Here is a 21,387-nt window from a genome sequence, read left to right as displayed (position 1 = left end):
CAATTATATCCTGTGCCATGTCACATGCATGAATCTAATTAGCCCTTCATGGTACAGTATTGCGTGGGAAAGGAAAAGTGAGTCTTGATTAATAATTGTACTATACTGTTCAGTGAGGCCAGGTACTATATATTTTAGATGCATAATTTAAAAACAAAAAGGGGGACTGGACTGCCCAGGTAGATTCTAGGCTCAGCCCAGCACACCACAAAAACAAAAACTAACTATGACTATTTTGTTTTATAAGTTGATGATCTTACTAAGGCCTAGTGCATCACAGAAACCAAAGAGAAAATATCAGTCTCTACTTCATTCCTGTAATATATCAGGTGTAATAAGAGATGAGGGCCTAAAACAAAAGCCCATGTTGCACAGGCCTGGTTTGAGGTCTGAAGCCTAAACAGACAAAACTTGGCTAATAGAAAGCAAAGCTAAGCTGTGAGCAAGAGGCAGGCCCCTGCTCACATAACTTGGCACAAACTCGGCTGAGTACACAAAACACTAATTGGTAATAAGCCCAGGTTTAGAACAGTAATTGGTACTGGTCATAAGTTGAAAGCACATTCCAAAAGGACAGTACCATCAACTCACTAAAAAAGACCTTGGTACCCACACTCCCCACAGATACCGACCCAGGCTCAGGGAAAGGTCTAAACTGACAGCATGATGGATGGAGATGTTCTAATCAACCACGAGGTGCCAGGTGATGGGTGGTATCTAAGTAGCATCAGAGGGTGGCATGATGTGTAACTTGTATCTGTATATAAAATGGTGTCGGGGGGGGGGGGGGGAGGGACAGTCTTTGTCCAGCCAAAGGGGCAGTGGGACCTCCCACTAGTTGACCCATTGTTAGGGGTACATATGTGTAGTGGTTTGTAGGAGTCAACTGACAACTATTACTGTACTTCACTTACCAATAAATCTGGCCAAGCACCTCCGATCCTTATCTGATTTGCGGTGTTTGGGAGCTCTGAGTCTGTTGTGTTGACTAATTGCGCAAGTCAACATGGCACACCTCACTGAACACTCATGCACACAGCCTTCTGGTTCTCATCACTGAGATCAGGAGACCTATCAGGACACCATGCCAGTAACTCCTGACCTACTACATTGGTGACCTTCCTACATCAGGCAAGCTATACCATATCCACCATATCAACACCTGTCTTGACCTGAACTTTATTCATCCCCAGGTTTACCACTGTTCATATCAGTCTAATCTGTTTAGCCGGATCCAAACTTCAACAGCCATAGATTAACCATAACCCGCCTTCTCTCCTTGATGATCTATTACACTAATACATTACTAGAGCCACAGCTAGCTTTTTGATATATAAATGCAATATGTCATGAGAACATTAGTTCACCCCAATGACCTACAGTATAATTGCAACATACACTCAGAGTAAAGCACTTTGGTGATGTATAACTGTAACAAGAGATTTAATTAACACAATGGGCTAAAACTGAACACAGCACTAACATGCTGATGCCAGGCTAAGAGTACACTGGCCAAAATTTGCTGTGTCAGTTGTCTTTATAGCTGCTGCCCTTTCATACCATTGGTGACTGCATTTTAATAAAGCTGAATATTAGGTTTGCAAAAGGATAACTAATACATACTTGGGCCTGATATTCAAAGATGCTAAGCACTTGTAGCTCCCCTTGACTTTGGTGAGAATTGTCGGTGTTCATAATCCCAGGCTTTAGCTACAGAATTTCAGACAAGATAGAATCTTTTCCACAGGAAGAAGTTTTACTGAGACGTCAAACAAACAAAGATTTAATTAGCTTCCCAGATGCACACAGAGGAAAAGTTTTGCAATGTGATTCTAAGGCTGTAATAAAGCAACGAATTTTGACTCAAAATATAAAAAGCTCAGGTATTGTTACATTAAAATCAGATCTGATTTCATCATACATTAAGGCTATGTCTACACTATGGGGTTTTACTGCGATACCTGAAGTATCCTGTAACAACTCCACTGCATCCAGGGAACACTTTTTTTGCGGAAGAGCAGACACTTTCAGAAGTCCCTGTTTTCCTCCTTCCACGAGGAAGGGGGGGCTCTTCCAAAAGAGGAGGTTCATTCGAAATTTGGCACAGCGTACACGGGCCAAATTTCAGGAAAGCCCCTTTTAAAAAAAAAACTATCAGAAAAAGGTACGCAAATTGCTGAGCACAATTTGCATACCTTTTTCCGATAGGCTATGTCTAGAGTACGATGATCTAACTTACAGTCATACTTCTAACGGCCTCCCCAACCTGCATCTATGTGACAATACTGTGTGTTAACAGAAACAAAACTAAAGAAACTTGTTTCAATATCAATGAGCCCAACCTCTGCCTCCCGCTCCCTCCAACACGCTGCACATTTGTTTAGCTTACTGGGGAATATTTATCAGACTTTTGTAACATGCTGTGCTATGCTGGCAGCAGGTGTACCAAAGGCAGGTCTCAACCCAATCATAAAAATGGAAACTAATACGTTTACAAACAAAGCGTCTTAAATTTGGAAATTTTAATCTCAGTTTAACAATCTGATTCTATACTTTACAGTAGTTTACAGTTATATACACAGTACATGATTCTGAACAGCAAGTTATTTTCTTTAAAAAAAACGGTCCAATACAAAATAACATTTTTTAAAAAGGTGTAATATGTTTGATTCTATTTTTAATTATTTTTACGTCACACAAAGGTTTCCTGACAGTATATTATATCAAGCTATGAATAAACTTACATTCCTTCTCAATGAAAATGGAAAGTCAATTATTGATATTAAGTCAATATCATATTTTGTGTTATACGACAAATGCTACTAACAGTAAAAATATTGTTGTTTAAAAACACAGACAAAACATAACTGCACAGCAAAACAATTCTGAAAAAGTTAAGTATATGAAATTTCAGGACAGCATTGCCAACTGAAGCAAAACTTTTATTTCCCCAATAGCAAAAGACCAGAGAAACATAGACCAGAGAAACAATTTATATAGTCATTGTCAAAATCATGAAATTACTGTTCACAAAAGATTTGGACAATATTTAAAGTGAAAAACAAATGTCTAGTTGACAAAACAGGTGATCAATTTTCTATTGACTGTAGTTACAGCCAATTTTTCAGGTCATGTAGTGTTCTGGTGCTGTTGTATACAGTACAAATCACATTTTGCATATCTTTTTGCAAGATGATTTCACAAATAACTGCAACAGGAGGAGTGTATGTTTTTTTTCCATTTTATTGGAATAAATAGTCTTTGGCATATTGATATTTCCTTGATTATATCCTACAATTCCCTAAATATAAAAACCTCATTGTATAATAATCCTTAGCATCCAATTAGTAAAGTCACAGGATAGAAATATTTTATATTCTGTTACTGTCTCCTTTTGTTCCATTATATCACTTCAATGAGGATCATTTCTGGTGTACTCAAACTTCACTGTTTGCTGTGGTAAATCCATTCCTCACTTAAGTCAACTGGAATTTTCCCATTGACTTTAATGGGGCTGGGATTTTATCCATTCTATCCACAGTTGGGTGGCACATTTCTGTTCCATCACACTATCACCAAATAAAGCACTGACTAACAAGAGCAAATGAAGTGCTGAGAAAGGAACAAAAATGGCATTGATATGGTGACTGAATTTATTAATCAAGCAAAATAACTTGGTATCTTTGAGGGGAAATTTTACACTTGAAAAGAAAAAACTATGAAGAAACATGCTATCACGGAATAATTGAAAGGTCTGATATTAGGTACTAAATGTCATTCATCCTAGGACTGCTGAGCAAATCAGGTGCTCTGTTTAGAACATGTTGTATTATGATCTCTCAGTTCCCAGTGTTCAACACTTCTCAAATGCACCATTATCCTTGATTTTCACAGCAATCATTAGCTTTTCCTGTAAGTACTGTAACTTTTAAAAACAACAGCGCACCCAAAAGAGGAGAGGGGAAAAGCTGCTTATAGATTTGATACATTATGGTCTTGATTTTGGTCCACGTGTTTGCTTCTACTACTCTGGCTATCCTATAGGAGCACACAAAAATGAAATAGTCTCAAAGGTATCCGTTTTTATCCTTGCAGAAAAATCACAACGGAGTTTCTCTCACAAAGCAAAGTAAACACTATAGTGAGCGTTCTGTAAACTAGTTACCAAGATATTCTTATAAATCTAGCAGCAGCAGTAATAGTAGTAGTAGATGGCTGTGTACTCACTCGGTTTGGTAAGCTTATTCAAGTCAAGGTAAATAGGATTTTCCCAGAGTCCTATTATTCTGCCCTGAACCTGTGCAGGAGCTTAGAGGTTCTTTGAAAAGTGTCTTGCATACTTCCCTCTCCTTTGTGAACCTGCAAAGAGCTAGTCTCATACTAAAATTTTCATGTCAAGTCAAACATATTAAGAATAGGCTGCATTGTCAACATAATTCTCAAGTGACTCACACGACGACTTATTTGTATATTTGAAAGTGGTGTGTGTAACTTGCTATGCACAGTACTAAAGATTTAAAACTTCAAAGAAACGTGATTTTTTTGCTATAATTTTCAACATCGATATAGTCCATCTGCATTAATGTTATTTCAGCTCTACAACCTTCCCTGACTAACATTTTCCAAGGGATTATAAACCTATACAAAATTATCCCCTCAAATGTGTTTTTCACACAATTTTTGTAGCCTCTCAAATCTGTCCTAAGTAAACAAACACCAACAACTTCTGAGAAATATTAAGATTTTCAAACCAAAAATTTAAAAAAGCCAGAAAATATAACAGTAAGGATGAACTGCACTCTTAATAAATCATCATGCATTAAAGTGAGGCTACATTGTGAATGGAGGATAGACTTCCCATTTTTAATATTGAATTTCTTAACTTCTCTCAACCTTTTTTTTTTTATGTATATATTTTTCTCCTGGACTAGATTTTAACTCATTGCCTGGTTACTACTTGTCTGTTGCTCTATAATTTACTACAGTTAGATATAGGTTTCAATAAAAATACTTACCTTTGTAATTTTCTTAAATATAAAAGTCTAATGTAATGCATTGGAAGAAATGTAAATCGAGAAAGCAACTCAGCATACTATATCATTTTGTACCTCCAAGCCCTCCAGTTTCATACAATACAGTCTATACTCATGATAAAATATATCAATATATTATTTTTCCTTCCAAAACTAAAGTCTGATTTGCTCTCCATATCTCTTGTTCATTTAAAAAAAATATATAACCCATATAATATTTACTTTTTCCAACATGCAGGAGTCTAAAATATTTCATGCCTTAATTTTATACCCACTGTATCCCACTGGGTGAAAGATCCCCTGAATCTGTAGCTGAAGTCTGAAGTCTATATTCACGTTTTGGAATTCCTTTTGGTTTCGAAGTAGATTCACCAAGTTCAAGTTGTTTCTCTTCAGTCTTGTTATTTTGCATACAAATGGCCTGAGATGCCAATGAATTATGTCCTTGTTGAAGTTCAAAACTTATGATGAGTGACTTCGCTTGAGAATCTAATTCAGAAGTGACCATAAATGACTTGGCTGTTGTGTGGGTAGGTCTGTTTGGTGAAGCAGAAGACAAGCTAAGTAAATTACTGTAATTATTAAAATGTCCAACTAAGATGCAAATCTTTTCTGTATAGCTTCGAAGCGGATTTGTGTTTCTGTATGATCCTGTGGAGTACAAAAGCAAAAAACTAAGCAGCATGTTACCTCCACGCACATCTTTTTCTTTCATTTACGTTAAAAATAATTATGTATTTTGAAAGCATGTTAGTAAACAATGAAGGTGACAATGGTTCGTTGTCTATGTAGAATCTCATGATACCATCTACATGTTTTGTCAATCTTTAAATGCTATCTGACCATCTGTTGTTTGCTAATTAATGGTTCTTATCTGCCTCTTGACTATCGAGCCTTTAGGTACTTAGAAACTATTTGTTTCTCCTATTCATTCCAGCTCGGCTTTCCCCTTGATATTTTTTACCCACTGCCTCTTCTTGTTACCCCTCCCTCCCATTTTTTCCTTCTTCCACCCCCCACCCCTCTTCTCCCCTATTTATTTTGGTCCTGGACATCCAACTCTCTGGTCAACTGAACAAGTGGGCTGTGCCCACAAAAGCTCATGATACCATCCACATGTTTTGTTAATCTTTGAAGTACTATCAGACTATTTGTTGTTTTTTTAAGTTTATCCTGTACAGACTAACTCGGCTACCCCTCTGAAGCTTCAGTAAATCTACTGTGAGACTATTATCTTAGCATTAGAAGTTGGTGGGGGACAGGGAGAAATATCAAGACTTTGCCTATAGTCCCAGACTGATCAATCACAAGGTACACCTACAATCCTAAAGAAGCTAGCTAGAGTTTTCTTTAACATGATCAGCAGTGAAATGGTTGAAGTGAACACTTAGGTTTTTTAATTAGGTTTCAGAATCAACAGTGAATTGGTATCAACAGTGAATCAACAGAATAAAGACATTGTTTTAGTCCAGTGTTTCTCAACCTTTTTTTAATATCGTACCCATTATTTTTTTTTAATTATAAGTATCCCCAGTACCTACAGTTTTCAGAGATACACATTTTTTTCTACCATTGCAACACATTTGTTAAACAATCTAATTGTAGCCGGGCAGGCAATGAAATTTTTGGGTGTAAAAAGTACACAAGTAATAGTGCTGCAAAACTTAAGACAAAAATACAGTTTTCTCCATATTTCAGTTGTGTTGACGTGCCCCCCAGACTGTTTTAGTCTGTAGACCCAGTAAGCAGCATTCTTTTGGTCCACTATTTGTAAAGTTTTTTCCTCAGCCATGTGTATTAACAAAACCTAATTTTTCCATAGGAATCTTTAAATTCTTGAAGAGACAACAAAAAATTGCTGATATAGCCTCCCGGATCAATTTAGAGTAACATGCGAATAATAGTTTTAATTTTCTTATTTGTGCCTGATTCCTGTATCTTACCCAACACATAATTAAACATAAGGAAACCTAGATGCAAAGAAAAATTACCTTATGATACTCTGGTCATATGAAACAAGAACTTGAAAACATAATAATTAACTATGTCAGTGATTGTAACTGGCTTAATATTTGTACATTCTCTTTCTTAATGTTGGAACAAATACTTTGAATTCTCTTAAAGGTGACTTGCTTCTTTATGCCTGAAAGGGTTTTTCCACCAAAATATTTCTCCTGCTTATCATCATCTTAGAAATTTGGATCTTGTTTATCTTTATCTATCAGTCACTGGAGAGCTAGTAATTTGATATTCTTACTATTAAAAGAAAAAACATCTTCATGGAGGGATATTAATCAGATGATGTTATTGTTGAAATAAATTTAATTTGAATGCTGAACAAATGGTGGGATCAGGAAGGGAGCTTGGCTGGGTCTGCTGATGGACCCAGAGAGTTCGGAGTCCATCAGCAGAGGGACCAGAATTGACCCTCCTCTCCCCCCCCCCCCGTCTAGCAAACTCCCTCTTTCAGAACAGGTCACGTCCCGAGGGTACCAGACCAAGGAGGTCCAACCTGTACTGGTAAATAGACCACCTGGTTCAAATAAAACTGAGAAGCCACTTTAGACAAACATTTCAGTTGTGGCTATAAAGTCACTTTGTCTTTGAACAATTGTGCAGAACCAGGCCCTGCCCACATAGCATGCAACTCTCACACTCTCCATGCAGATGTTATTGCTACCAGGAATGCTGTTTTCTAACACAACAGCAAAAAGGAACCAGATGCCACGGGACTGGATGGTGCCCCCCATTAATGCTGCAAGGATTGATTTAAGATTATAGAGAGGAACTGGCTCATGGACTGGATGGATGTAGACTAAGGAACCCCTTTTAAGAATTTTGATACCATGTCATTGGAGAAGACAAATCTTCTCTGAATGTTGGGAATGGCAATACAATTCCAGTACAGGAGATCCTCACAATTTGTGGTTCCCCGTATTCGCTGGTGTCTCCTGGAATGGTGTAAGGAGATGGCTGAGGCTCCCAAACCCCTGTAGTGAGTTTCCCGTGGCTGTCAGGAGTGCCGATGGTTTCAGGAGCTGCAGAAAACTCGTGCCAGGGGCCAGGAGCCATGGCCCCCAATATTCGTGGATTTTGCTATTCACAGTGGTGCCAGGAATGCATCCGCCATGAATGGCAAGGGTTTCCTATAATCACTACCAGGTGCACTCTCAATGAACTCAATACTAACCCGACTACTGAAGGTGTAGAAAGTACATCAAAATGTCCTGGATAGAATCCAATCAATGCTCGTCTCCTCAAGCTAGTGACCACAGTGAAATAGAAGTGATCTTCAGTGAATAGGCCATCTTGGTAGGGTGACTTTTTTAACAGCCAATAAACACTGCTCTTCCTTCTCATTCAGCTGCGTTATGTGACGCATGGAGCTGCATGACTTGCTTCTTTATGCTTGTAAGTATTTTCCCACTAAAATCTCTCTCTCCTGCTTATCACCACCTCAGAAATTTGGGTCTTGTTTATCTTTATCAGTCACTGGAGAGCTAATAAGTTTATGATATTCTTGCTATTAAAAGAAAAAAATTCTTCATGGAAGGATATTAATCAGATTATGTTATTGTTGAATTAAATTTAACTTGAATGCTGAACAAACGGTACGTTTGAGTACTGTTCAAATGGACAGGAAACAATATGTCTGACTAGACAATGCAAGATGATCATTGCCCATAATGAAGCGAGAAGTGATACCATCAATACAAAGCATGCCAGTCTTGCACGCGAACAGCAATGCTGAAGCATCTGACAATATTGATGTTGAGGGTGGTGAAAGGCCACAGAAACTTGTGATTATGAATGTAGCGGTACCAAGGAGATTCCTTTCCCATACTAGCCTTGCTTACATAATCTGTGAAAGGGGAACACTGTGGTGCAGTCCAAACAGACCAGTGGGGTTAGTTGCTCATTCAATCAATCAATGGAGCTATAATGACAGTGTCCGGCAAAGTCTTGGACCAAAGGACAAATCAAAACCAAAAGGTGAAGAAAGTCTGTAATTGCCTGATATGCTGCTGATACGGAAATAGTCAGTACTGTCATCTCCATCTCTGATACTGTAGACAATAGATAGTGGGAACTGAAGTCATAGAAAGACTAGAGGTATTTGCACCATGGCAGTCCACAATTTTTATGGGGAAGGCAGAAGAGTCACCTGGATTTCAGGAGAAGTTTCAATTGATCTTATGCAACCTTTTCCTCAGTGCAGTCAACAGCTCTTGTGTTTCTTTGAATAAGAATGAATTCTCTGGACTGTGAAACAGAACCACACTTGGAACCCGAGGGTGATCACCAACCCAACAGTACTAAAGCATCAGGAGCCATGTCCAAGCAGCTGCTGCTTCAGGTGAAGGTCCCAACCAAGGGTACATCTAGGCTGCGAAGCAGCATGCCCCACAGCTGCTTAAACAGCCCCACACCTAGCCAGGGGCTCAGGGCTCCATGCATACAGCTGCCTGGGTGCAGGTGAGGCACTTCTCCCTCAGCGACAGCAGCAGCTCCCTGCTGAGGATAGAACAGTGAGTCTCTCCCAGATGGTAGGGACAGACTAACCCCATTTTTTTAAATGATCTGTAGGACATGCAACATTGATGTGTGCCTGAAGGCAGAGGAAAACACTTCATGGGCATCACCCCACACAAAGAACAATGCTTAAACTCAAGTGAGGGCAATACCAAGGGAAACAAAGTATTACAGGTAAAACTAAGTGTCCTAACTACATAAAGGGAAAGATACAAAACTATATGAGAGGCTGTGAAGCTAAGATCCCAGAATTGTGACTCCTGGCACAAGCTGCAAGAAAAAACTGTGGGATGGTTGGGGAATCACTGCTTCAGGTAGCCAAAGGAGGGACTATGGCCATGAGGTGCAAGTAACAACTCTCTGTGGCTACTGGTAGGCAAATATCTCCAGCTCTGGTGCACTGGGAATGTACATACCTAAGTGGAATATGTGTCTGCGTCTACTTGAAAAAAAACTAATAAAAATAACCAAGCAAATTAAAAAAAAACAACCACTGTTTATGATCTCCAACATCCACCAAATAAAGAATCAAAAAAAGAGCACAACATCTCACTTTGCAGGTCTTCTTTAGTGTTTAATTTACTGATACAACAGCAGCTCAGTTACATACCTTGTAATGAAGTAGTAATGATCTGAGAGACTTTATCTATGCACTGTTCTAATTCCAAGTATTCAGAAGCAAGATTAGTTGCCTTCTTTATTTCCTGGTGGACAGATTCCTCTTTTATTAATTGAGATCCCAATTCTTTCTGTATTAATAAACAGCAGTTTATTTGAAAGCTATAATATATATCAGTAATGATTACTGTTTAGAATTTTAATGATAAATGTGGTCATGGGTTCAATTCTCACACCAGTGTTCACAGTTTTGTATTTCATTGTTGCTAAGTATTCTGGGGATGTTGTGTGGTTGGAGAGATTATGTTTCAAAATACAGTTTTAGCAAGAATTGCAGTTCCTGCCAGCCTTAAAGTTACCAGCTGGAACTATAAGATCCTGGAACATTTTTTGACATTCAAGGGATAGATAATTTACATATCTTGGTCAATATTACATTCTTGACTCAAAATAAATCAAGGTGCTAACAGTCAAGACCATAAGCTATTGCACATTGTGAGTATAACTCCTAGTATCTAACACATTTTTATTTATTTCAAAGTGTTGTAATTGATTTACATATAATTTAATTCATCAATTCCAGATGAACTCAATACAAACCAAAACCATCTTACTTTGTATTGGCAGTGTTTTATTTTGGTTGCCTGCCACTAAACCACATGCATTTCTGCTGTATAATTTCAAAGGTGAGATGACCAGAACTGGACATACTGTGCCAGGTAAGCATGAAACAGATTAGACAATGTTATCACACCATTATCAATGTATCTTTAGAAAAAAAAATTTTTTTTTTAATTGCAGCTACACAACTAGCAGATTAATTTACAGGACTGTCCAGAGAGACAGTGTGTGGGGGAAGGTAATTTTCAAAGGCACAGGTACCTTTGAAGGTCTCCTCAAGTGTTTTCCTTAAGTCAGTATAGTCTATTTAGAACTCAAAATGTCTATGAGCAATTCAAATTATTTTTTCCAATGTATATTATCTTTCATTTGTCAGCACTGAATTTCAATCCACCACACAATAACCAAACATCTAAACTTTAAGTCCCTCTGGAGATCCTCACTCGTTTCTAGTAAGAAATAACTTCAAAAATTCCACCCACAAATTCTGCTACCTCTACATCATCCATTTTATCAGATTAACAACAGGCAACCCCAAAACCTTAGTCGCCTAACCTAGTTTTGCCATTTTGAGAAGTAGCAATTTATTCCTAAGTGTTTGTTACTGAAGCAGCTTCTAACCCATAATAATACTTAATTTCTGACCTCACGACCACATAGTTTTCTTACTAGCCTCTCACTAGAGACTTTGTAAGAAAAAATTTATAAAGACCAAATAAATTACATCTTGTTTTTCCACCATTTTGTTGGCACACACAAAAGAATTCAAGTATTATGGAGGTTTGATTTAAAATTTGTAAAACAGAAGAATGAACCAAATTTCATTATAATAAATGCAAAAATAATATTTATACAGCCATGAAATAGTTAAGATAATTAAGTAAAAAAATGCAAAATGTAAAGTTCATACAGCAAGATTAGCTTGTCCATAAATGCATACAGGTAGTAATTTTTATTATTCTCTCTCATTACACTTTAAAAAAAAAATTTTAAAGTTAACATTTAAACAATGTAATTTTGTGAATGGGTTTCTTTACCTTTTTGCAGTCCAATACTGTATTTTCAAGGGATCTGGCAAAAGCCATAGCATTATTCTTGATTTGATTTTGGACCTATCAAAGGACATTTTAATTATTATTTTGATGCATTTTTTCCCTATACTTTGAATGCAAAATGTGTAAAAGCATATCTCAGAGACAAGAAAATTAGCACATATAATCACAAAGGGAAGTGTTCAAAAGAGAATTACAGCACAAGCAATAACTGAATGATGAATTTTCTACCATAATTTGCAATAATGAAAACATATCAATAGGTCTACATTAGACTTTATTCTAGGAGCAAGTCAACAGAGTACTCTTTAAAGTTTTTCTAAGCAAAGTGACCACTTGGATTGAATCACCATCATCATAATTCTCAGTGTTAGCATTAAGCCCCTTGTCTTCTCTCCGATGCTTGTTAGCTTCACTGAAGGGCAGCATATATTAGAACCTTATGGTTCCATACTTCTCTGCTACAAGAAGTGAGCTGATGAATGCCCACCTTTGACAAAAAAATAAAAATACAAATTTTACTGGTTGGTAATAGGGAGAGTTTAAATTCCCTGGAAACAGAGCCAGTTGTGGGAGGCTCAACATTGGGTTGTAGAGAAGGAGAGGTAGGCAGAGTAAATGCTTCTGACTGGAATCAAGGCTGGTTGAGAAAAAAAAAACACTGGCACAACTGCACCAATCTTCCTGTTGTGCACTCCTCCTGGCCCCCTCCCCTACTCTTGCACCCTCTCCCCCCAGGCCAAACACCCTGGCTGCAACCCATTCCCACACCCTTCTCCCAGCCAGACACAGACACCTACCCTCAAACAGGGAGGGAGGGGTCAGCAAATGTAGCAAACAACCAGGGGGCACAGAGCTATAGTGTAGCAGATAGCACTAAAAACAAACAGCCTCAAGCCACAAACACACACTCACCTCATTTTGTGGATACTGTTTCAAAAGTTCTTTCTGCATCTCTCTTATTTTTTTCTGTACAGAATCCAAGAGCCTCTTCAGTCCTGAGCCTACTCCATCATAAATGGCAAGTATAAAATCTTTCTAAAATATTCAAAATTCCAAGAGTTATTTAAAAACTGACCTTTGCATCAATGAATTTGTAACACTTGGCTATATTAAGCAAATGGTTCAACACAGACAGACCAACATTTATGCCCAAATTAGAACTAATATAGTCAACAGGGTTCTGATAATTCTTTCCCCTTTAAAAAAAAAAAATCTATCTTCAACTTTTATTTGGGTTTCTGAGAATTCTTTTTTTGATACAGACTTTTACAATGAGAATATTAGTCAAAAAAACCTCACAAAAAATTATTTATTCATTTCAAGCTTTCAACATAGGTTGCCAATATAGAGGTCAAAAAAAAAGTTAAGTTTAGCTCTATTGACCTGTTTTAACCTTTGAATGGTAAAACAATTTTTAATACCTTGGACCCACTGTAAACACACAAAAACTGCTTTGTCACAGCTGAAGCCTATCTACCCACACATTTTGTACTGGCACATCTATTTCGGTTAGAGGTAAGAATTTTGCCACAATAGTTACTGTTATATATCACTATAAAAGATATTTATTCCTGTTCCCATACAGGAATAGATTATACAAAAATAATTATAAGTATACTTCTCGCAGTATAATTTCAGACACACTAGAGAGGTTAAGTATCAGAGGGGTAGCCGTGTTAGTCTGAATCTAGAGAGGTTGTTCTACTTTAGCTGTATCAGTACAGTTAAATGACTACAGGGTTATAAAAAGGGTCTAAGTCCTTGACTTGAGAAACACTCTACATTCAAAAGATGCTATATAAAGCCAAATTTTATGCTACAGATCAGGGCTACTCAACATGTGGCCCATGGACTGCATGCAGCCCACAGCCCGTTTGTTTGCGGCCTGCAGTGCGGTTTGGGTTTACACAGGGTTCAACATGCGGCCTGTGGGTGGGATCCTCTGAACATGGCCTCCACTGGGAACATGCTCCACAATGGTGAGGTGTCTCCCAGGCAGAGCCGGATGGAATGGGCGAGCTGGGTGCCAACCGATGGGGGGCGCCTGATGGCAGCTGTAAGAGGCGCGCAGTGTCCCTTACAGCTGCCATCAGGCGCTGTGCGCCCGGCTCCCGCAGCGCTGGCCCGCCCGCATCCCTGCGGCGCCGACCAGCAACACCCTTCCCCCCATGGCTGCGGGGCCCTACACGGCCCGTCTGGGCTGGAATGGGCCGCACTTGCACTATGCGCCCCGGGGGCATAGCCTACGTCAGCAGCCGTAGCTGGGGCGAGCATGCGCCGTGCGCCCCGGGGAGGGCCTGCGCACCCATGGGGGGCAAGCCCGCTCCCCACAGGCGGGCCCGTGCATGCGCCTGGGGACGGTGCCGCACACCCATGCCCGGGGCACCAGAATGCCTCGGGGCGGCCCTGCTTTGAAAGATGCAAACAACAGGCTGGCTGGAAAAGACAGGTACAGGGTGTCGGCATTTCTAGGCCCCAGGGAGGTGGTACCAGGAGCACAAGGGCATTGTGGGAAGTGCTTTGTATTCATGTCCGTCAGTGTGAAAAGCTATTTGCATATATATGCAACCGCACTTAAGTTGCAGCCCTCAGCCTGTGCTGTATCATTGTGGCCCCTGGGGCTTCCAAAGTTGAGTAGCCATGCTGTAGATAATACATTGAAGTGATAAAGAGGAGTATTTAATACATTAACACAGTGTAAGAGAAAATTTGTGTAGAAGATTATACTGTGAAGAGTATACTTTCTATAGTATTCAGAAGACACCTTTATTTTGACCTAATGTAGTCATAGTACAAAAGAAATTCTGATATAAACTACAGAAGTTGTTGTATTCAACTAAGTATTGTATTTACCTGTGAGACAGTTGCATCTTCTTTGTTCTCTTCAGAGAGATGTAGGTCAGATCCTGTAAGTGCTGTCAAGTGTCCTATATGTTTTCCTGTTTGTTTCACTATTTGGATTATTTTGTTGTGTGCTTCTGTTACCATTGAGGATATATCTGAAAAACAGCCCTGAGAAATGAAAATTATGATTTAATAATTGATATGATGTAATTTAATATGATTTAGAAAACTTCCACAATGAAAGTGTAAATGTTTTCAATTGCACATGCAAGTGTTTAAATTATCTTGAAGCTTTACCAACATCATATTCTTGTATTACTGTAAGTGGCTGAGTCATTATTTCAACCGAACACAGAGCAAACGTTGTGACCACTACTACAATTACAGTGCAGGATTAAAAACTATGACTGCAAACACATGTTAGAATAGCAAGATGGAATAACAAATGAGTTGAAAACACCCATAGTGTCTATAGAATGACTTTGACAAGCCTATCAAATTAAAAATATCTGAACAGACAATTATTTAAAAAGAAAGTAATAACTGAATATAGTTGTATAAAGTAGGGTATTCCTATACATCCATAAAGAATTCATGGAGAGGATTAATTAAAACTGACATTAAGGGTTCATTTCAAACCTATTTGACTGGCCCATGATGAGGCTGGCTCAGTAGGCTGTGACCTTTGCCTCCAGTAAAGGGCAAGAGACGATGTGGAGGGCCACAGCAAGCCTGAGGCAAACACTATCCGCCTATAAGTACAGGACCCGAGGTGAGGACGGAGCTCTGCCACGTTACCTGCAACAGTAACTGGAGGTAACTTCCCAAGTTTTTTATATTCTGTCTCAATTCTTCATCAATTTTTATGGAATCAGTGCATTTTTGTAAACTATTAAGCCAATGCTTGCTTAGAATCACAAGTTGTTCAAAAGCAGAGGTAATTCTGATGCTGCAGGACTGAGTAGCACGATCAAGAGAGAAAACTACAAAAAAAGAGGGGGAAGATTAATCAGAATCACAGGTCTGCAAACAACAGCAGGAACATTTATACTTCCTATATGTAAGATATGACAGATTAAACAGAGTGCAGGATATTATGCTTACAATTCTCTTGACTTTCTTCATCTTGTTGTTCATAGGCATTTGAAATGGTAGTTACTCCACTATAAATAGTAAATAAATTGGCCAGAAGACTATTTGCTATAAACATTTCTTCTTCATGATTCTGTCCTAGTAAATCCAATGCAGAGCCAATCAATTCTTTGCAAATTCCAGGTAGAAATGATTCAGAAGAACTGGAACATATGCTGTTAGATTTATTGACTGGACCTGTATTAATAGAAAAGCAACATGAATTAAAATGTCTCTTATAAAAGTAGTGGGTCTGTTAGACAAATGTAACCTTTTATAATAATTTCATGTTGGTTTGCTTCTGCCTCTATTATCTAACCTGAAGGATGAAAATAATTAGGAAAAAAATTGATATACTTCTGTTTAGAAAATTTAATACACAGGTTGAACCTCCCAAATCCAGGAGACTCTGGTCTGGCAATATCTGAGATCTGGCAGGGCCACGGATCTTGCTGGATCAACAAGTCCTGGAGCTAGCTGAGAACGTAGAGGCTGGTGAGCCCCAGCTCGGCCAGGCAGCACCTGGGGAGTGCCCAATTTGGCCAGGGACATCACCCACCCCCCTCTTCAGCGGGGCCAGATAGCGACTGTGGAGCTTGCGCTCTGGCCAGGGAACCCCTGGCGTCAGTAGGGCCAGGTAGCCAAGGAGTTCCAGGCCAACCCAGGGGTTTGTTGCTGGCAACCCCAGTGCCAGTGGGGCCAGAGTGACCAGGCAGCTTCTACCGGGGAACCCCCCAGCTGAAGTGGGGCTGGTGGCCCCAGCCAGGAAACCCCCAGAATTCCCAGTGGCAGTGGGGCAGCCCTAGCAGCACCGGGGGGGGGCGGGGTGTAACTGGGTGGCCGCAGCTGGGGACTGCAACAGCCAACTGGCCCTAGTCAGGGAACAGCCCGCAGCAGCAAGGCCGGCAGTGGCCAAACGGTCCCTGCCAGGAAGCCCAAAGATAGCAGGGTGGAGAGCCATGCTGGGCCAGCATTAGTGGGGTCAGCAGCAGAGCAGGGAGCACCAAGGAGAGAAGCCCAGAGCAGGACAGGCATCAGGAGAGCACTGACCTGCCCTGGTCCAGCAAACTCCCTGGTCCGGGACAGCTCAGGCCCCTAGGAGCTGGACCAGGGAGGTCCAACCTGTACATAAAAATTTCTATTAGCTAAATGAAAAAAGTATGCCAAGAAAATAAACATTTTTGAAAGGAAATTTACAGTAATAATATGTACTGTCACAAAACTATTTATTTCCAATTGCACTTATCAGTAGCTATGATCAAATAAAAGCATAGCTGATCTAAAATGAGGGAATACATACAAGTATACATATTTGGGAGATTCAAATAACTTTATATATGAAAAACATATGTTTTACATTTTTAATTTCCAAAATTGTAGCACCTAAACAACAAACCAGACAATGTCAGAAGTTGAGTAAGTAGCAACATCTCAAGCAAAGAAACACTTAATGGCTTTATTGGAATCAACAGTCTGATACAGCCAACATTAGGTGCTTGGTGACAGCTTTTTGGTGGTGCTGGGGGTCTCTCAGGAGCCGAGGAAGACATGTTGTGCATTTCATTTGTGGAAACGCACGTGGCTCCAGAGCCAAAAGGTCGAAACACACATGCGGTTACAGATAGGGCATGGGGCGCCGGTTGTCAAGACAGAAGAGAATGCAGCTCTATGTCATCTTTCACGTGCAGCTACAAGGTGTTGGCAGCGGTCATCCTCAAACTTTGTCACTGCTTTCCTCATAAGGGAACACCAGTTAGTCCTTTCTGAAGCAGCTAGTTCAAATTGTGGAGGTTGAAGGTCTGTCCTCTGCAAGTTGGTCTTCAGGCTGTCCTTATTCCTCTTCCTCGGGCATCCCTGTTTGCAACTACCACGTACCAGCTCCCCGTAGAACAGCAGCCTCAGGATCCTGCTTTCGTCCATGCAGAGAACATGGCCAGACCATCAAAGCTGAGTTTGGAGGACCTTGACTTCAATGCTTGTAGAACTAGTTCTATCAAGCACTTCTTGGTTAGTAATTCGGTCCTGCCAACGTACTTGCATGATTGATCGTAGGAAGTGCATGTGAAACTGCTCCATCCACTTGATGTGCTTACAGTACAGGGTCCATGTTTCACAGCCATGCAAGAGAGAGGTGAGGACCATGGCATTATATACCTTGAGTTTAGTTGAAAGGCGAATATCTCTGTGCTGAAGAACTTTAATACGCACTCTCCCAAGTGCCTGACTGGCTTTCTGGATCCTTGTTGTAATCTCTTTGTCAAGGGATCCATCACTTGATATTGTGCTGCCCGGGTACTTAAAGCTATCTACTAACTTCAGTTGTGAGCCGTCAATAGTGATGCATGGCTGTGGAGGAACACTGTTTGGTGCAGGCTGGAAGAGGACTTCTGTCTTTCCGAGGCTAATTGTGAGACCGAACAGTTTGGATGCTTCAGAGAACCTGTCAATCATGGTCTGCAGGTGGTTCTCTTGGTGTGCCATAAGGGCGCAGTCATCAGCAAACAGTGCTTCAGTGATAAGTGTCTTGGTATTTGCAGTAAGACGTCGCAAATCAAACAGTGAACCATCCAAACGGTATCTGATGTAAATACCAAGATCTGTGTCTCTGACAGCATGCATGAGGACTTGAGTGAAGAACAAGTTAAAAAGCACCAGGGTGAATACGCAGCCCTGCTTCACGCCATTGGAGATGTTAAATTTCTCAGATGGCACACCATCCGAGAGCACCTCTCCTATCATGTCATCATGAAACAGCTTGATGAGTGAGATAACTTCGGTGGGCAACCCAGCTTCCTGAGGATGATCCACAATGCATCTCTGTTAACCGTGTCGAAAGCCTTTGTCAGATCAATGAAGACAGATTAGAGGTTCATCTTCTGCTCAAGGCACTTCTCTTGCACCTGTCTCATTACGAAGATCATATCGACAGTACTGCGATTAGGGCGGAAGCCACAATGTGACTCAGGGAGACTCATTTCTGAAACTGTTGAAATCAGCCTATTCAGGATGATGTGGGCAAAGATTTTCCCGGCAACGGAAAGCAGCCAGATATCTCTGTAGTTCCCGCAGTTGGCTCTTGCACCCTTATTCTTGTATAGAGCAACTATCACAGCATCACGGAGGTCAGATGGCATTTCTTCCTCTATCCAAATACTGGTCAAGACATTATGAAAAACCTTAAGTGACTCCTCATTAAATGCCTTGTACAGTTCTGCGAGAATTCCATCTTTGCCGGATGCCTTGCCACAACTCATCTGCCTGATGGCCTTTCTAACTTCATCAATAAATGGAGGATCTCCCAGGTCTTCAAGGGTTGGCTTCTGAGGAATCTGTTCCAGTGCTGATTGATCAACTGATGATGAATGATTCAGGAGCTGACAAATATTCTTTCCATCCGTTATTAATGTCAGCCTTACCCCTGAATAACATGGCTCCATCTACAGACAACAAGGGGGCAGAGCCAGACTTAGAAGGACCATAGACTGACTTGATGGAGCTGAAAAACTCCCTTGGGTTGTTTAAGTCAGCATAGTGTTGCACCTCTTCAGCTTTCTTCTCCCACCACTGATCGTACATTTTGCGGATTTCTCGCTGAGCCTGGGCCTGGAAGAACTTAAACCTGTCTCTCTTAGAGATGGAGTCTGGGTCATTCTGCCACTCCACAAATGCCTTGTTTTTGGCAAGCAGGTCCTCAATAGCACTGTTGTTCTCAGGGTGCCTCTCTCGGGACCAAGCACTGACTTCGCTGTCTCCATCCCCATTTCTCTAAACTGGCTCCACTTCTGAATTGGACCTGCAATCAATGGTCCATTGGCAGTCAACTTTTCATCAAGGCTTGACTGGAACTCGCGCAGATGAGAAGGCTGCTGGAATCTGGCAATGTTAAAGGCTGTTTGGATGAACTTTGGGCAGTGCTGAGCAATGTGTATTTTGAAAATGGTGCGGACAAGCCTATTGTCAGTCCAGCACTCTGCTCCTCGCATGGCTCTGGTGATAAGGACATCCTGAATATCAGGCTGACAAACAATGACAATCTATCATGTGCCACTGTTTCGATCTAGGGTGCATCCAGGTAGTCTTGTATTTGTTTGCCATCCTGAACACTGTTCTTGATGAAAAGGTAATGTTCTGCACATTTGCTCAGCAGCAATAAGCCGTTGCTGTTCATCATGCCCATGCCATGTTTCCCTAGCACTCCCTCCCATCAACTCTGGTCACAGCCAACTCGGGCGTTGAAGTCTCTCAACAAGATCAACTTGTCTTTGGTCAGCACTGAGACTAGAACAGAACTGAAGTCAATATAAAACTGCTCAATTGTCTCCTCTGTGCTGTTCACGGGGGGAATGTATGCACTGATGACTACTGCATACTGCTTGTGACTAAGGGGTAGGCGTAGCTTCATGAGCCTCTCGTTAATACTGACAGGTAGGTCCAAAAGTTGTTTCATCAGACTAGTCTTGACGGCCAGGCCGACTCCATGGATCCTATCCTCATTCTGCGCTTTCCGTTTCCAGAAGAAGGTATAACCACTAGCTAGTTCAGTGAGAAATCCTTCTTCAGCAAGCTTGGTTTCACTCAAGGCAGCGATATCAATACCATAGTGTGTATAGGGGTGTACGGGGTTGCATGGTACTACCTCTAATTGGGTAGTACCTCTAAAAGAGGGCTTGTCGCACTTCTTTGGGAGTGGCCCATTTTTACTGGCAGCCAGCTCTCACCTGTGGCTCCGCAAAGTTGCTTTGCACGTGGCAACAGCCACACCCCGGGCAACGGCTTTGACAGGCCGGCTAAACTAGGTGAAGGTAGCCGATGGGTCTGAAACCCTCGGTGAGTTAGGGACCTGCTCATCCCAGCATGGGAAGACTGTTTCGATGGATCAGGCGGAGGAAATCCATGATTTAATGGCTGAGAAGGCATTGTAGCAGCGCACTATGGAGTGCGTGGGGCATGTCAGAGCATTTAAGATGACATGGCCATCCAATGCAGCCAAGGTAGTCTCCAGAAGTAATGATTTTTTCCACTGGATTCCAACTTCTGAGGCCGAGAGAGTGGGATTGTCTCTGTGCAAAGGCTTTCCCACTTGGTGGGAAGGCTTGATGACAGCATCGACATAACCTTCAAGCCTAACTAAATATAGCAAGTTTCCAGTCAAACACCTCCATGTGTTAGGCAAGAAGCCCTGTTCAAGAGGGTTTTACCCTCAAAAAAAGATGACAGATTTTTAGGCAAAGAATGCTGTAAGGCAGTGATGGGTAACCAAGGATAGATAGTGGGTAGCATGAATGGCCCTCCATCTTAGTGAGCCACAAGACTGTCATAACCAGGATGTTCTCTCGGGATAGGGTAGTTTTGCTAACTGCGCTTGTGTACCTAGAACCTGAAGGGTGTGCTGTTAGAACCACAGCAGTCCTTTGATTGGATGTGGAAGGAGTACATGGCTCTCAGTCTATATTGTGTGCAATCACCATGCCCCTGACTTTAATGGGCCCTTGTTCTACATGTGTGTCACTCTGGTAAAACCAGTAGGAAAAAAAACTACATGGACAGAAACC

General features: G+C 40.8%; 1 protein-coding gene across 3 annotated transcripts in view; it reads right to left on the bottom strand.

The window, feature by feature from the left end:
• Positions 1 to 2,507: 2,507 nt before the first annotated feature.
• The window catches only part of KIF14 (kinesin family member 14), a 65,941-nt gene continuing 47,061 nt past the window's right edge, over positions 2,508 to 21,387 (bottom strand). The window contains exons 24-30 of one of the 3 annotated variants that reach the window (XM_006135392.4): positions 15,809 to 16,033; positions 15,503 to 15,687; positions 14,714 to 14,872; positions 12,773 to 12,895; positions 11,843 to 11,917; positions 10,177 to 10,315; positions 2,508 to 5,684 (exon numbers count right to left, since the gene is read on the bottom strand). In XM_006135392.4, coding sequence (XP_006135454.2) covers positions 5,299 to 5,684; positions 10,177 to 10,315; positions 11,843 to 11,917; positions 12,773 to 12,895; positions 14,714 to 14,872; positions 15,503 to 15,687; positions 15,809 to 16,033 — 1,292 coding nt within the window. In that variant the 3' untranslated portion in view covers positions 2,508 to 5,298. Of the gene's footprint in view, positions 5,685 to 10,176; positions 10,316 to 11,842; positions 11,918 to 12,772; positions 12,896 to 14,713; positions 14,873 to 15,502; positions 15,688 to 15,808; positions 16,034 to 21,387 lie in introns of those variants that run through there. The other 2 variants (XM_075936679.1, XM_006135393.4) reach the window with 2 other exon arrangements.

This window comes from Pelodiscus sinensis, chromosome 9, assembly GCF_049634645.1.
Source record: "Pelodiscus sinensis isolate JC-2024 chromosome 9, ASM4963464v1, whole genome shotgun sequence".
In the NCBI taxonomy this organism is placed as follows: domain Eukaryota; kingdom Metazoa; phylum Chordata; order Testudines; family Trionychidae; genus Pelodiscus; species Pelodiscus sinensis.
The sequence above is the reverse complement of the archived record's forward strand: the minus strand, read 5'-3'. Positions and strand labels throughout refer to the sequence as shown.